At 33.4% G+C, this 17,465-nt stretch overlaps 1 protein-coding gene and 1 non-coding gene across 2 annotated transcripts; one reads left to right on the plus strand and one right to left on the minus strand.

The window, feature by feature from the left end:
- Positions 1-9,793: 9,793 nt before the first annotated feature.
- TRNAL-UAA (transfer RNA leucine (anticodon UAA)) lies at positions 9,794-9,876 on the plus strand. The gene has a single exon. It is a non-coding gene; the product is annotated as a tRNA-Leu (tRNA).
- A 6,135-nt stretch (positions 9,877-16,011) lies between these two features.
- LOC131648066 (uncharacterized) lies at positions 16,012-17,014 on the minus strand. The gene has a single exon (XM_058917859.1). The coding sequence runs from the start codon at positions 16,708-16,710 to the stop codon at positions 16,252-16,254; it is 459 nt and encodes a 152-aa protein (XP_058773842.1). The 5' UTR covers positions 16,711-17,014; the 3' UTR covers positions 16,012-16,251.
- Positions 17,015-17,465: the final 451 nt, after the last annotated feature.

The raw sequence follows: 17,465 nt of genomic DNA on the forward strand, positions 1-17,465 counted from the left end.
CATCAAGCATAGATTGACACATTGATCATCTGAACCTGAACTAGAACATGAAGACGAGCTCTCATCTTCTTCTTCCCAAGAAATGTAGGCTCTATGATTTTAAGCATGTTTGCTCTTTGTCTTGTAGAATTCTATATCTTTTTCCTTATGATGTTTGTTGAGACTCGTAAACATGGTTCTATAGTGACATGATTTTCTATATTCAAAGCATGTTACATTTTCTTCTTTTCTCTTATGTTCCTTCCTGTATGGATGAGACTTCTTAAAATTAATCAAATTCTTATCGGAATGCTTGAGCTTATGTTTCCTCATATAATTATTGTAGTGCTTGACAAATAACCCCATCTCTTCTTCTTTAGATTAATTTTCGTCATAACTATCACCTTCGTCCTTACTTTTATTTGTCCTTAACCATAAAGCTTTTAAGGATAGATCATATTTTTATTATTTTATCTTATCTTTCTTTTTCAACTTTACTTTTCTTTCAAAGAGCCGTTTTAGTTTATTCTCATGTTAAATAAGCTTTCCAAACAGTTTTATGATATCCAAAGAACTATTATCATTTGATTCTTTTATGGTCGTAACCTTTGGTTGTCATTCCCTGCACATAGATCTTAGAATATTGTTAGCATATTCTTATTTAGAAAAGGCATTTTCCAAGTTGTCTAGCTTGTTGGTTAAATGGAGAAAACGAGTATGCATGGATTCCACGGGTTCTCCGAGTTCCAAACAAAAAAAATTCATACTCTTCTATCAACATTTTGATTATCGAATCTTTGGCGTTTTCAGTTCCTTCGTAAAGGACTTGAAGAGCGTTCAACATAGTTTGTGCGCTCTTATGATGTGAGATAGAGTAATATACTTTAGCGCTTAACATGTAGATAGGTATATTCCTTGGCTTCAAATCATATTAAGTCTTTTTAGTTTCATCATTGGTCCAATCTTTTGGGAGTTTAATCGCATTATCAAATTTATTTTTAGGGATAAAGAAAGTCTTTCGCTAACTGCTCCCCATAGATTCTTGTCAATTGACATTAAGTGTGTGTATATATATATATATATATATATATATATATATATATATATGTGTGTTTTCCTTCCAATAAGCATAACTTTCTCCTTTAAAAAGTGGTTCTTTATTATGCGCACCCTTTAGATCGTCCTCACCCATATTCCCAAACTTTTGAGTCGCTTAGACCTAAATAAAATACCAGCTCTAAGGCCAATTGTTGGGTGAGAATATGGATAATAAGCGATCTTGATGGGGTGAATAGACCTTCCATGTTTAAAAATTTGTTTGAAAATAGTTTTATCAGAGTTTCAAAACTAAAATTGATTTTGCGTGGCAGAAGCAAATTTAGCGTAAAAGAGATTATGCTTCGATTGGAAGTTATGTGTATACTTAAACAACTCACAATACAATCAAAAGTGATAATTGAATTAAACCAAAGAGACAAACTAGCTTGTCTTGAATAATATCTCAATCACATAAGGAGTGTTATTGCACCATTATCAATACTGATAAAATTCTACAAGCACAGTTTCCTACTTAATCGACATTTAAACAAAGTTAAATTGCCAATTCTAACAAAGCCTATAACTTATGCAATAAATCGCCACCAATAGAAATCCTATCAGCATGCAATTTCTAGAAAGCAATAGAAAACGACCTAAACATGCAATTATTTTATATTAATTGTACAAGACGAATCGATTTTACCCACAACAATCCTCCAAGAAGGATTTAATTACTTTCTTTGATATTTTTGTAGAATAATAGTAAGTGGCTGGTTTGCCCGAGAGGTTAAGGGGGAAGACTTAAGATCTTCGGCACATGTGTGTATGGGTTCAATATTTTTTTCTTTTTAATTTTTTTTTCATTCTCTCAACAAAGGTTTATATATATCAAGCTTTAAATGTATTAGGAAAAAATATAATTTATTAAAAAAAACATTAACATAAGAGTTTATTTCACTATATGAATCTAACTAATATAACTGTTTTCATCAAAAGAAGTAGTAGAAATATTTTTTTTCTCTTCGTCTTCTAACAAATCACATGAGAAGAAGAATTTATTAGAAAGGATGAGCCGGATTTATTGAAATTCACCATAAGAATAATTGTAAAGAAAAATGATTTCCTAGTGCATAAATAATTTTCCCGTTTCTCATGGACGCCAATAAAAAATCAACACTACAACCATAAATCCAACCCATGAGATAGAAAGTCGGATAAACATAAAGGAAAACTGAAATTAATTGCACTAGGGGAAAAGTCGCCATGTTTCTTCAAAGGTTATGGTACAATAAGTTGATTGACTTTCAGTAGTACATTGTTCTTTTTCTAAAGAAGTTTTCTCTAATAAATCACAAAGATCTATTGTGGAGGAGATGGATGGATACCTTGGTTTTTCAAAGTAAAATGTCCGTTTTGGTGAATGGGAGCCCAACTAAGGAGTTTGTGGTGGAGAAGGGATTGAGGCAAGGTGACCCTTTATCGCCTTTTCTTTTTGTTTTGGTGGTTGAGGGCCTAGTGGGTTTAGTGAGGAAATCGGTGGAGATTGGTGAATTCAAAGGTCTTGATATTAAGGGGGTGTGAGGTGGATATTCTCCAATTTGCGGATGATACACTTTTAGTGGGTGAATGGTCTTGGAGGCATGTGTGGGCTATCAAGGCGGTGCTTAAGGCGTTCGAACTTGTTTCGGGGCTTGGCATCAATTATCGCAAGAGTAAATTGATTGGTTATAATGTTAGTAAGAATTTTTTGGATGCGGCTTCTTATGTTCTTTCTTGCAAGGTGGAAGAGGGGATGTTTTCTTTTCTTGGTATTGTCATTGGGTGTAATCCGAGAAAGATAGCGACTTGGAAGCCTCTTATGACTAAGTTGAAGAAGTGGCTTTTAGGTTGGAAGAATCATTTTCTTAGTTTGGGCGGAAGAATAACACTCTTGAAGTCGGTTCTTAGCTCTCTCTCAATCTTTACTATGTTTTTTTACAAGATGCTGGCGTTGGTGGCTAAGGAAATTACTAGCATTCAAGAAAATTTCTTGTGGGGAGTAGAGATGGAGGATAAGAGGAGGATCCATTGGGTAAGTTGGAAGAGTGTTTGTCTTCCGGTGGAAAAAGGGGGCCTTGGCATTAAAAATATCATGGATTTTAATTTGGCGCTTCTTAATAAATGGATGTGGAGAATTCTTAAAGGAGAGGAAGTTCTTTGGTATAAAGTGTTGAAAGCGCATTATGGCGAATTAAGCATGAAGACTTTTTGTGGAGGTAGGCTTCCTTTATCCTCTTCCACTTCATCTTCTTCTTCTTCTTCTTCTTCTTCTATTGCTTCATATTGGTGGAGAGATTTGATTACCATCGGGAATTTTGGGGTTGGAGATCCTATAGAGTCATATTGTCGTTTTAAAATTGGGAATGTATTTTCTACTCCATTTTGGGAAGCTTCGTGGTTGGAAACATTTTATTTAAAGAAGGATTTTCCGGAATTATATGTGAATTCTAGTTTAAAGAAGGTGGCGGTGGCGGGTATGGGAGGTTGGGTGAATGGGGTATAGACTTGGGGGAATTGTGGGATTAATCTGTTGGTTTTAGTCGAGCATAATCTTGAGTCGGATATGGAACCTTGTGTGTTTTGTTGGAGGGTCGTGAAGTGCGGAAGGTGATGGGGTGGTGTGGAGAGCCGAAACGGATGGTGTTTTCTCTGTTTCATCTTGCTATAATTTTTATGCTGGTTCTCGTATTCCTTACGGTCCACTTAATAAATTTGATGGGGCATTAAGTTTGCGGAAGTTCCGTTCAAAATTAAGGCGTTTGGTTGGAGACTCCTTGTGAATAGGCTTCCAACAAAGGACTTACTCTTACATAGAGGCATTACTTTTTTGGTAGATAATTCCAAGTGTGTTTTTTGTGGTGTTGATCCGAAAAGTCGGAATCATTCTTTCTTTACTTGTTCTTCGGTTAAGGAAGTTTGGAGTGCAGTGGCTATGTGGATTGGGAAACCGTATGGAGGTGTGGAGGAAGATTGTTATCAGGGTTTTATGGATTGGTTCTCCTTTTGTAAAAAAAAAAAGGTTAAAGAAGGTAAAGTAGGAGTAGTTTGGTTAGCAACTTTATGGACCCTTTGGCTTTATAGGAATTGGGTTTGTTTTTGGAATGAAGTGTGGAATGTGGATAATACAATTTGGAGCATCAAGTTTTTGGTTTGGAAGTGGGCGCTTATAGGAGATATTACATATCCCATTTGTAGTTTTTACGAACAAAGATCCTTTGTTATTTATTTCGTAGTACCAATTGGTTTGTAATCTCTCGATTTTTTTGGCGGGGATGTCTCCCCTTTCTTGATGTAAACAAGTGTTGAGAACCCTTAGTTCTCCTTTTAATACAACTTGCTTACTCAAAAAAATTGAAGCTCTACGACAACAGGAGTTTTTGGCACAAGGCTAGGTGACAACAAATAAGCAAAGAATTCTGGTAAGCAAATAAATGGAATTTGAATAACAACTTAATAGTAAATTTAAACCAATTGATAAAAGGGTATGGTATAACAACTTATTTTATGAGAAGGATTCAACCAACCCAATAAATTTGGAAAGGCTTTTGAGACTCAACGCTTCTTATAAAAGATGGTTTCATGTGAAGGTTGACAACAAGGATAAAGTCATTATTTTGTTGTGATATTTACCAAGATCTTATGATCACTAGGTGATTAGTCTCACATACATGAAAGAAAAAATCACACTTGATTCTATTTTTTGACCCTTTTTGCAACACGTACAATATCACCAAAGTGAAGAGGAAAATGAAGGAAGTTCAGGTGAAGGTTTGTTTGCAAAGGGAGGTCAAGGTCGTGGCAGAGGAAAGGGTAAGGCAGTGGATTCTGGAAGAAAAAGGGGTTCAAATTCAAGGACATAAAAATATCAGGATGTTATGGTTGCAAACACCATTGAAAGAGAGACTGTCAAAACAAGCCAGTTTAGCAAACGTAGTTTAGACAAATGGTTATTGCAGTGAGAGGATTTGCTTTGTGTTTCATCTAAAAAGTGCATTGATGCATGGATCCTTAATTTCCGGTGCTCCTACCATATGAAATTGCACCAAGCGCTTCAACTCTTTTAAAACATGTGATTTTGATTTTGTTTATTTAGGTGATAATAAAACTTGTATCATCATTGGAAAGTGGCAAATTAAAATTGCTTTAGATGATGGTGGCGTATGCACGTTGAGTGAGGTGCGTTATGTTCCAGAATTGAGGAAGAATTTGATTTCTCTAGGTACTCTTCAAGTGAATGGTTATTCATTTTGATCAGATGGAGATAGAGACATCATGAGGTTAGCAAGGGTGCAATAACAATGGTGATGGAAAGCAGGATTATAGACAACATTTATAAGTTGTTGGGGAGTACAATTATGGGTGATGTAGCATATATTGAAACTGATAATTACGTAACCAAACTGTGGCATATGCGCTTAGGTCATCTCACCTAATGTGGGATGATGGAACTACATAAGAAGAATTTGTTGAAGGGTTTTCAGAGTTTCACAATTGGATTGTACAAGTATTGTATTTTAGGGAAGAGCGTAGAGTTTGTTTCAAGACCGAGAAACACAACATCAAGGGAATCTTAGACTATGTCCATTGTGATATATGAGGCCTACAAAAGAGCCCTCAGTTGGGAATTTTATGTACTTTGTGACAATCACTGATAACTTTTCACGTTAGGTCTGGGTTTATTTTATGAAATATAAATCTAAGGTCTTTGCCAAGTTTAAATTGTGGATGGCAGAAATACATGCGCTTTGATTCATACATTATCTGGATTGGCTATATAAGGTATGATTATGATTGATGTATTTATGTGAGGAGCCATGATGATGGCTATTTTATTATCCTGTTATTTTATGTTCATGATATGTTGATTGTTGCTAACCATTTCCATGATGTATATAAGTTGAAAACCAAGTTGGATAAAGAGTTTTATATGAAGGATCTAGACTATAAAGAATATTCTTGGGATAGAAATTCATAGAGACAAATGAGCTAATAAATTATGGTTGTCTCAGAAAAGCTATGTTGAAGGTTTTTTTATCATATTTGACATGAGAATATAAAAGCCCATGAGTACTCCATTGGTGAATCATTTTAAGCTCTTTTTAAAATAACGTCTGAAGATAAACTCAGAGATTAAAGGTATGTCTAAGATTCCTTATACCAGAGAAGTTGATTGTTTGATGTATTCCATGGTTTGCACTAGATCAAATTTGGCACAAGTAGTTAGTCAAGTGTGAAAGTTTATGTCCAAGCCAGGGAAACATCATTAGGAAGCAGTAAAGTGGATCCTAAGGTATTTGAAGGGTACAACAGATCATGGTATAATGTTTAGCATAGAGCAGTCTATTCCATCAGTTGTTGGATATGTGGATTTGGACTATGCAGGTGATCTAGATGATATGAGGTATATAACATGTATGTATTTACTCTCGTGGGGGCCTATATGCTAGAAATAATCAATTCATTCCATAGTAGTTATGTCAATAACTGAGGCATAGTACATGGCAGCAGCTGACGCTTCCAAGGAAACATTATGACTTATAGGATTATTGAAAGAGTTTTGATATTGAGTAAGGTGGAGTTCAGTTGCATTGTGATAATTAGAGTCCTATCTATTTAGCAAAACATTAGGTGTATCATGTTAGGACCAAGCATATTGATGTGAGGTTCCATAAGATCAGAGAGTTTGTGGCGTCAAGATAGATATTATTTTTTAAGGTTCAAATTTCAGAGAATGCAGTTGATATGTTGGCCAACTCAGTCATAAATGACAAGTTCAAACACTATTTGGACTTGTTACATGTGTTTCTCAGTGATAAGAAGAAACTACGGGCTCTAGTTGCTAGGATATAATATTATGCAGTTAATCTTCATAAGGGTTTGATATTCGCCAATGTGGAGATTATTAAGTGTGACTCGTATGAGTATTATTGTAATTTGGATCACTAGTATCCCTATATATATATATATATATATATATATATATATATATATGCTTGTAACACTGAAACCCTAATTTGTGTAATTTATAACGAATCAATAAGGCAAAACTATCGCTACTCTATAGTCGCGGATGTAGGAAATTTGGCCAAACTGCATGAACAGAGCTTTAGTGTGTTGCTCTCTACTCTGATTTGTATCCGTGTTACTGGTCCAATAGCCAACAAATTCGATAAACCAATATTTTTCTGGTGTTTCAATTAAATATTATGATGTTCAATAACGCTTTGCATGCACGAGTTAGGGTCTTACTTAAAGGAAGTTAGCAAAATTTACATTAAAAACATAGTAATTTTGGGCGCAACTCAAGATCTTGTGTATGCGAAATTAGTGAGATTTTGTTTTTGACTCACTCTTTACAACGTTCATGTGCGAATATGGGGTTTTGCCCATGCAAATTATGATTAAGCATTTTTTATAAACTTTTCTTTTCATAAATGGTTGTTTCCTTTGGTTTTCATGCCCTTGTTATAGATCTAAGAATCTTTAAATTCAAATCATTGTTAGTAAAAACTTTGCCAAGAGCAATTAAATGATTTGTTAAGTGTATGAAACTTTTCTATTACTCTAGTATTTTTTCTTCCGGTAACATTCTAAACAATTCGTATTTTTGAGAAATTGTGTTTAATATAAACCTTTTAACTTATTTCGTTCCGTAATCAGTTGTTTCTAAAGTATCTTGCATTTTGTAGCAGAAATACAACTTTATACTCTAAAGATCTCATCCATTCCTAAGGCTAAAGTTAGAATATTTTTTCCTTTTTTGTCAAAATGAACTTTGATTTTATCATCACCATTCCATTCATTTATAGGCTTAGGTTTTTCTCTTCCATCAATACTAACACTAGGTACGAAGGGATCTTCTTCAATCAAATTCCAAATTTCTACATCTTGAGGTTCAACGAATATTTCATTCTTATTTTCCAAAAATCATAACATTCACCAGTGAAACTGGGTGGTTTATTTATATTGGAACTTTCACCTAAAAAAGGTTTAGAGCAAGCCATATATAATGGATCTAGGAATAACTCACCTAACCCTCGCTATGATGCCAACTGTAAATACTAGATAAAAACCTAAGAGGGGTGAATTAGGATTGTCGGGTTTTTCTCATTTTAAGCGCATATTTTTGAAAATGTAATATTTCTAGGAGAGAGGTTGTGGTTATATAACTAGTTCAGAAATAATATTGAGAAATGTGCAAAAGTATTAATATACAGAATGTAAAAGTTAAGGGTAGAGAGAAAGACACACGGTTTATCCTGGTTCTCCTTCTCCAACTGAAAGGTACATCCAGTCCCTCTATCTCTTTGGAGGATTTTCTATTATGTATCAAGAAATTTAGTTACAAGCCTCACAAGACTCCTCTCAAAAGAACTCTTATTACACATTATATAAAGTAAACCACTTTTTATTTACAAATACTTTCACCAAACTTTATGAATAACAAGAAACACTCAATCTTATTGGGAAATTAAGAATTTTTATAGGTTATATAATTGTCAGATCCAAACTAGAGATGTATCATAGACCATTACAATGCATAAACATGGTAATGGTTTGTCAAAAAATGCATTCCACTAGGATGTAATTGACTACACTCAAGCAGTAATCGCTTACATGATTTCTGTCTTTTAAAAATATAATGATTTTTTAATGGATGATTGATTACTCTCTTATGATAAGCTACTACTAGTACGTGGTAATCGATTATTATCATAAGGTGATTGATTACTTTCTTCATAAATCTTTGAAAACTCAAATTTAAAGTCTTTTTCCTATGGTTTCTACCATTTTTAACTTAGCAAATATGTTATCTTTCAATTATATGATATTGTCTAAGACTTTAAGTGATATATGAACTAAAAGGAGATCTATCAAAGATAAATAGATATGCTTAACCTTAACTTTAATGATCTTTGACATTTTCTTTTTATCATTCATTGTCTTCATCTTTTTCTTCTTTGTTGATATTGTTGTCTTTATCAAAACCCAGTCAAGTTCTTTAAGAGAAATCTTCTTTACACCTCCTTTATCTAATTTGACTTACACTAATATTTATATTTTGTATTTTAGAAGAGTCGATACAGGTACGAACTAGGATGAGTATTTCAAATATTATTTTTGTTGGATTCGTAGTGATTATAGTAGTTCTATTGACTCTAGTTACACAAGTCTATGTATTCATGAGAATGGTTATGTGATAATGTATGCTTATTCTTTCTTAGTGAATATCCCAAACCATTAAATGGTTATTATGACCAGCATCAAAACTAGTTAACCTTTACACGAGGTATTCGAGTAATATTCTTCCTATTGTAATAAGTCTTTTGTAAATAATTTTTTTCTGGTTGAGTTTTCTTCCACCAAAAAACAAGACGGTGTAAGTAGAGAAATCGTTAGGGATGATGATCATATTATGGTGAAGTTTCATCTAGGGTCTACTTTGGAGGTTCTCTACATGTACACTAGTATTATTGAAGATTTAATTTTTAGAATTCTCTTTATAAACTTTGAGTGTCAGTTCTTCAAGACACTCTATATGACGCCTTCTTAGTTTAGTCTCAATAAATGGCCCTTCATGAGGTCTTTTGAATTTTTTCCCAAGTCCTTGGCGTATAAGCTATTGTATGGGTTTTATTTTCTATTAATTGTACAAGATGAAAATTTTCACCCATATTAATCCTCCGACAAGGATTTAATTACTTTTGTTAATGTAAATGTAGAATAACAATAAGTGGCTGGTTTGCCCGAGAGGTTAAGGGGGAAGACTTAAGATCTTCTGCACATAAGTGCGCGTGGGTTCGAACCCCACAGCCAGCATTTTAAGTTTTAGAATAAATATTTTATATTACAAAAAAAAGCACTTTGACATAGATATAAAGACTTTATATCACTATAGAAATGTAAATAATATGCTTGTTTTCATACAAAAGAAGAAATATACATAGTATTGTTCTTCTTCTTAAAAATCGCATGAGAAAATAGCCAATTGGAAAGGTAAAAAGCACCTTAACATAAATATAAAGTAAGGGTGGTAGAACGGGTCATGGCCCGCCGGGCCGCACACCCGACATAAAATGGCGGGTTGGGTTGGGATTTTGGGCACGCTGCCCATCAAAACCCGTAGCCCTCCAAAATCCGCCACCCGCCAAAGTCCGCCCCACCTATTCATTCAACCCGTCCCGCCTTAAGCCAGCCCTTTTTCAGTTAATTCTAGTCATTCTAATTCTTGATGGTTTTATCTTATACATTTATTTGTGAATATATGCAAGATTTTTAAAGTAAAATTTGTTTAAAAGATGCTTTATAAAAATTATTCTGAAATATAAGTGAAAATTTGATTGAAAAGTAAAAAAAACCTATTAATCTATTAAAAAAATGAAAATAAATAAATAGGCGGGAAAGCCCGCCTGCTGCCAACTTGGCGGGACGAGTTTGATTTTATGCCCATTCTCGCTTGGTGGGCTTGCCCGCCCCGTTTTTTATTTTTTGCGGGCTTAAGGCAGGGTGGGACGGGCTTCCCGTTTTGCCACCCCTAATATAAAGAGTTTATGTTACTATAGAAATGTAACTAATATACTTGTTTTCATCAAAAGAAGAAGTAGAAATAATATTATTTTTCTTCTTCTTCTAAATCGCATGAGAAAAGAGCGCATTCGAAATGATGAAACCACAATTCTTGTCATTCGCCACTAAAATAGTTGTGAAGAGAAATAATTTCTTAGTTCATAAATTCTTGTTTGTTTGTTTGTTGGGCCAATTTAATATCCTATTGATTGAGAATGGAGGATATGTATTTCATGGACACAAATAAAAGACAACCAAACACTCAAATATAAAGTCGGGTGAATGAAAAAGAAAATAGAAACCAATCGCATCAGAGGGAAAGAAATTGGGCACAAAAAAAGAAAGAGAAATCCACCAAAGTCGTCATTAACTCTTTAAAACACTCTCAAATAATTATCTTAGATTATAATCATTTAAAAATGGTTTATGCATATGGAAAACATTAAATACTTGCATTCATCTATTAACACTAACTGATTAACATTATTTTTCCTTCTATTATTTTTAATTTGGTATTGTAGCTTCATCAATAAGTAGGTATTAGTAATTAAAAAAATTATTGAATCATGTAAATTAAAATTAATACCTTAATTTTTGTCCATATTCTTTGTTTAAATTAGTTGATAAATTAGCCCAATCATCTATCAAAATACTCATATTGCAACATCCAAGAAACGTCGCATAACTGCTAAAAAGGGGATTATTCTTAACATAACAAGTCCAAGTTTTATGGTCAAATTCGATCAGAAACCTAACACCCGAATTGCGAACTTTTGATAATTTACATCATAGAAGCACCTCTAGATTTTCTTTTGCCTTTATCCTCTATAGTATAATACTAATTTGTATGAGTGGCGCTAGATGAATTGTCCATCGATGTTCAAAACAACAACACATTAAAATACCTTCATTAAACCTTCAATAACTCAAAACAACAAAAATAAACCTTCAATAACTCAATAACTCAATAAATCAATAGCAACAACAATAGTAAACCATTATTATCTCAATAACAACAAAACTACAATATCTCAATATACTAAAATATTCCACATCTCAATAACAACAATAACACTAAACCTTCATTATTTCAATAACAACAAATTACAATATCTCAATAACATAAAACCATCAATAACACAGTAACAACAACAACATTAAACCTTCATTATCTTCATAACAACAAATCTTCTATTATTTTCAATCTGATCCATATAATATAAAATTTACTATAAATATGATCACTAACACTACCATTGAAATGCAAATATATTCATAGTTTAAGATACTAAAAATCAGTAGCATACATACAAGCTATATTCAGTTAGATTGTAAGACACCCTTTAACTCTTTAGGCTTACGATAATATGGTTTGTTTGCATTTTAGAAGAGTTCATAAAAGTATTAACTAAGATGAGTATTTTAATGATTTTTTTGGTTTGAGTAGTAGTTAAATCTAGTCATTCTAATTACTCTGTGACACAATCCTATGTAACCCTGAAAGTGATTATGTGATAAAATTTTCTTTTTCTTTCCTATTGCATATTCAAAACTCATCTTCCTATTGTACCTATATTTTGTAAACTTATTTTTTTCGATTGAGTATTCTTCCACAGAAAAGAAGATGATGTATTATAGAAATGGTTAGGAACAAAACCATGTGGTGAAGTGTCCTCTAAGGTTTAATTTATAGGTGTTATACACGTACAATAGTATTATTAAAGATTTTATAGTCAGAGTCCTCTTAACAATCTGTTTGGGACGAGCAGAATAGGTGGCCAACAACAAACGACTTGATCTTCGGTGATGGTTGAGAAAAAAAGGATTGTACCTGCAAGATACTCCAATGCCAAAGTAAGAGAGATAACAAAGGTACAACTTAGGTATGAAGTTTTGGCCAAGGTTTGGATTACCTTTCCCCCTAGGCGTAGAGGGCTATTTATAATGTTCTCCTCGGTGTGGATTGGGCCACACTATATTTATGGGCTTGGGCGTAATTCCAGGGCCCAAAATATTAGAGACCGTTGAATAAGTCTTAGTCCATTCGGGCAGAGGGGACTAGCCGTTGGCGAGGACAGTGATCTAGTGTGCTCGGATGATTCTAAGTTATTGGGGAGCCAACGTTAGTTATGTTCGGCGGATAATCAGAAGGGCAGATTTGTCCTCGGCTTGCTCGAAGAAGTGAGCAATGCTTATTGGGCCGCTCATACTTATGAGTGGATTGGGCCAATGGATACAATTGGGCTAGTCCAGAACACAATCTTTGAGTGTGAGGTCTTTAAGATAGTAAATATGACGTCTTCTCAGTTTCGTCTCCATAAGTGAACCTTCCTAAGATCTTTTGAAATTGCTTTCTAAGGCCTAGGCATATGATCAAGACTTTATAAGTTTATAGGGATACTAACTGTAAGTGCACAGTTAATCATTTAGTTTTGAAAGATATCGAACCCACGAGAACTGAGGATCAATACAGTACGATCTTATGTTACAAATTTAGCTAAAGTTATCGGTTTCTTGGTTTTAGAGGGAAACAAGAGTTAAATATAAATTTAATTAAATAATCAAATATTAAGATACCGGTATGTAATTGTCGGACTTCGGGGTTCAATAAATCAATGGCATAATTTAAAGTATAAAAACACTTTTTAGAATAAGTTATTCGAATTAAAAACTTTTACCTCACACTCTCGTGTTTATTGACTTAGATTACACTGTCAGTTCTAAAGTTTGCTCTCGTGTTTATTGACTTAGATTACACTATCGCTAAATCATTTAAAGCGCTCTCACTATATTTAGAGTTAATGTTTGATGACTACTATCTGGTAAAAACCTCAAACTCTCTTTGTGTTGATTTTAGACCTTAGTTTGTAATGTACTCTCGTAACAAAACAATTTGGTATTAGTTTTAGAAATCAAGACCAGAAAAAACTTTTAATTAGTTTTTATGCCAAATCGTTATCGAACCCGTCGATTCGGTGACCTTACATACCAGTATTAGAAAATTAGCCTAACATGCTTTTTATTACGAACATCCATAATAGACAATATGGAAACAATGATATCAACATAGCAATCAAATTATAAGACAAATTAAACATATAAATAAGAACCTAGAAATTATATGAATAAATTGAAATATCTTCAAGTACCAAGTGCTTCAACAGTACAAACGATGTTCTTCTAGTACAAATTCGATTCCGAAAATAGAAACTAAATCTAAGGTGCAATAATTCCTCAGTGCAAGGAATTATTGCTATGAAAAGTGAAATAAAATGGCTAAGAACAAGGGTTGCAAAGAGAAAGGTAATAACAGGAAAGTATAAACTTGCAGAGAAAATAAATAAAATCCAATTGACGGCAGGAAGAGAGAGTCTTCAATGAATAACTGAATCCCTTATATAATGTGACTGCACGACCTAATCTCCCTAGAATCTAAGGAGCCTCACTTGAATCGTGTGAGAATTCGTCAAACTGGGCTTCTCTTTAATCGTTCGTGGGCTTCTTCTGGTTTAAGTAATATAAGGCATGTGTCGTTCGTCATGTGTGTGTATTGTGGGGTACACTTTTCGTCTGTGTCGGTCGGGGTAGGGGAGTTGTGTCGTCTGTTTAGCAGAATTATGCAAACACTTCTGCTATTTAGCAAAAGTTTACATCTTTGGTCATTTTTCTTCCATTTCTCCATGCAAGCTTGGATAATTTGCAAACACCTGAAAATATAGCAAAAATAACAGAGTGAAACAATATAATCATTTAAAACGGTAAATAAATCCATGTAAACCAAGTCTAATACGCGATACATTTTCGTGTTATCAGCATAGAAGTTATTGTAGATGTTTTTATATTATTTTAATTGTACAACAGAGACCATTTTCACTCATATCAATCCTCCAACAATTATTTAATTACTTTCTTAAGCGTTTCTGTATGCTAAAAAAAGGTTAGTTTTCTAAGAGGTTAAGGATAAAGATTTAAAATCTTCTACTCATAAAGCGCCCATAGTTCGAACCTTACTACTAACATTTTTAGTGAGCAAGTGAGTTTCGTTATCTTATTCTTTTCTTAAAAAATATTTTTTCTATCAACAAAATTTAAAATAGATGAAGTTATAAATGTATAAGATGAACGGTAATATATTTTAAAAAATATTCAATTGGTGGAAGAAAATTTTATAAATAAAATATAATCAATTTAATATTTTATTACTTAGTTAAAATCAAAATTATACATAAATAACATGCAAACGGGTATTAAGTTGTGCCACTATCCCTTTATTATTCTCTTTGTATCTTATTCTCTTCTTTAATAAATGAATTTTGTTCATATTGTAACTTAACTAGGATAAGTATTTTAAAGACTTTTTTTGTTGGAGTAGTTGTAATTCTAATAATCTATAAAGCTATAATGACCATCTTCAAGACTAGTTGGTCTTTCCTCAATGTATTAGGTTATTCTTCTTCCTATTATAACATGTCTTTTGCAAATGTATTCTTTTCCAATTGAGCTTTCTTCCACCACCCGTAAAGAAGAGGACGATGTAATTATAAAAATAGTTAGAGATGAAGATCATATTGTGGTGAAGCATTCTCTTAGGTCTACTTTGGAGGTGTTCTATATATATGTAAGTATTATTTAAGATTTAATGTTTAGAATTCACTTTACAAAATTTGAATGTGAGATCCTCAAGACACTTAATATGGTACATTCTCAATTTCATCCCAACAAGTGCGCTGCATGAGATCTTTTGAAATTATTTACCAAAGCCTACACATAGAGGCTACTGTAGAGATTTTATTTTTTTATAAATTACTCCATCCCTCCTATTGTATTCTCTTTGAAATTTTTAAATTTTTTTAAAAAATAATTAATTATGTTGATTTCAATGATAAAATGAGTCATTTACTAAAATAACCTTATTAATAATAGGTAATGAAATACTTAAATAAATTAAAATACAATAAATAAAGGTAAATTAGTAAAAAGAAATAATAAATATTATATTGATATTCTAAATGGATAAATAATTTGAGACAAATAAAATAGAAATATGACACTTATTATGAGACGGAGGGAGTATACAAAATGAACTATTTTCACTCGTATCAAATATTTCCTCCGTCCCAAATTATAAATCGTTTTGAACATTTCTCAAAAATTAAGAATGGTAATTAATGTTACTTGAGAATGATATTGAGAAAAATATTATTAATGTAATAAAATTATAAAATAACTTATAATTTGAGATAATTTATTTTTACAAAATAACTTATACTTTGAGCAGAGAGAATACTAACAAATTAAAAGTATCATTTATACACTATTTTCAAGTTTAATTATGAATTGGATAGTATTACTAATGTGCAGTTAAATTAAATGAAACATTAACAAGAATTTAAGCAAAGAGTCATTATTAAATTAAAGTGGTAGGGACAACTCAGTAAATTTACACAAGGCCAGCTCACAAAGATGCTCACCCCATGCCCCAATCCTCAAATCAAAAACATCATCACCTCAGTAAATAAACAAAAATAAAAAGTAGTAAAAAAAAGCTATCAGATCCAAATCCACAACCACCAACCAATTTTCCCCTTTCTTCATTGATCGAAAAAATCAAAATGCCAATCAACTAACCTAGAAAATAGCATGTACAGGACCCGGACTCACTAACGCCGATCCCGGCGTACTTCCCGTCGGCGGCTCTGCTACAGTCGGCGGAGGAGACGGCGGAGACTGAATTGATGGTGGAGGAGGAGAGTTCGGGTTAGAGTCAGGCGGAGGAGGAGGAGGAGAGTTGGAGCTGGAGGTGGAGGAGTCAGGCGGCGGAGGAGGAGGAGTTGGATTTGTTACTGGCGGAGATTCTGATTGTACCGGAGGAGCAGGTATAGAAATGGGGTTGCCTGGTGTAAAAGGAGGAGTAGGTAAATTGAAATTCGGTGTTGGGAAAGTACCGCAAGATTCATCGGAGCATTTGTTGTTGTTGTTATTGCTGTGTCGGTGTCGCGAGAGACCGAATCCTATGATCAGACCAGTAACAACGAGCGCCGAGACGATGAAGATGAAGATCTTTGTTGCTTTTCCCACGTAGCACATTTTCTCCCTTTTGATATGAACTTGTTCTGCAAGCTGTAGATGTGTGTGGTAATGGTGGGGCTATTTTCTGAAATTTGGTTTTTGGTTTAGTTCTATCTATGTATTGTTATGTTTTTTTGTTTGTTTAGGAGAAAGAAGTGAGTGTGGGGTTTATGGGTTGTTTTTCGTCTTTTTCTCATGGCGTTTTGAGGGAGTGGGAGTGTGCATATCAAGAAGTTAACTACTGGTTGTTTTGTTGGCGTTGCTGGAATGGTTTATAAATAAGGGTATTTTGAGTGGGTAGACATGTGATGGGTGATTTTAATGTTAAAAAAGTTGAGGAGAAAAGTGAATATTGGTGTTGCCAAATAAAGACCAATAGTCAAGGAAGTTAATACTAATGCACTTTACTGGCCACAGTTTGTATCATAAGAGTTTTTGATAACATAACCCATTTACTACACTACACACATTAAGAAATAGTATATAAAAGAAAAAACAATTTATTAGTGTTAGTTTGATACATATATTATATACGGTATGAAATTGCATATTCTTGGAAAAAAGGCATAGGAAGGGGATGTTGTTGGTAGCACCGGGGTCCATTATTTGATATGATGTGGGGGATGGGAATCTAGGGTGAACGAGGATGGATTGCTAGTGATTAGTGAAGTTGTTTGAAAGTAACCGTTAAAAGCGGAAGCAGTCAATTCTTATGGAGAATCGAGCATGACAGAGGTGCATGTCTGCCACGTCAACCTTTGTTATAGGGTTGT

The sequence above is a fragment of the Vicia villosa genome, linkage group LG2 (assembly GCF_029867415.1).
Source record: "Vicia villosa cultivar HV-30 ecotype Madison, WI linkage group LG2, Vvil1.0, whole genome shotgun sequence".
NCBI classification, from domain to species: domain Eukaryota; kingdom Viridiplantae; phylum Streptophyta; class Magnoliopsida; order Fabales; family Fabaceae; genus Vicia; species Vicia villosa.

Coding starts and splice junctions, on each gene's coding strand:
- LOC131648066 (XM_058917859.1), bottom strand. CDS start 16,710: ATGTGCTACGTGGGAAAAGCAACAAAGATCTTCATCTTCATCGTCTCG.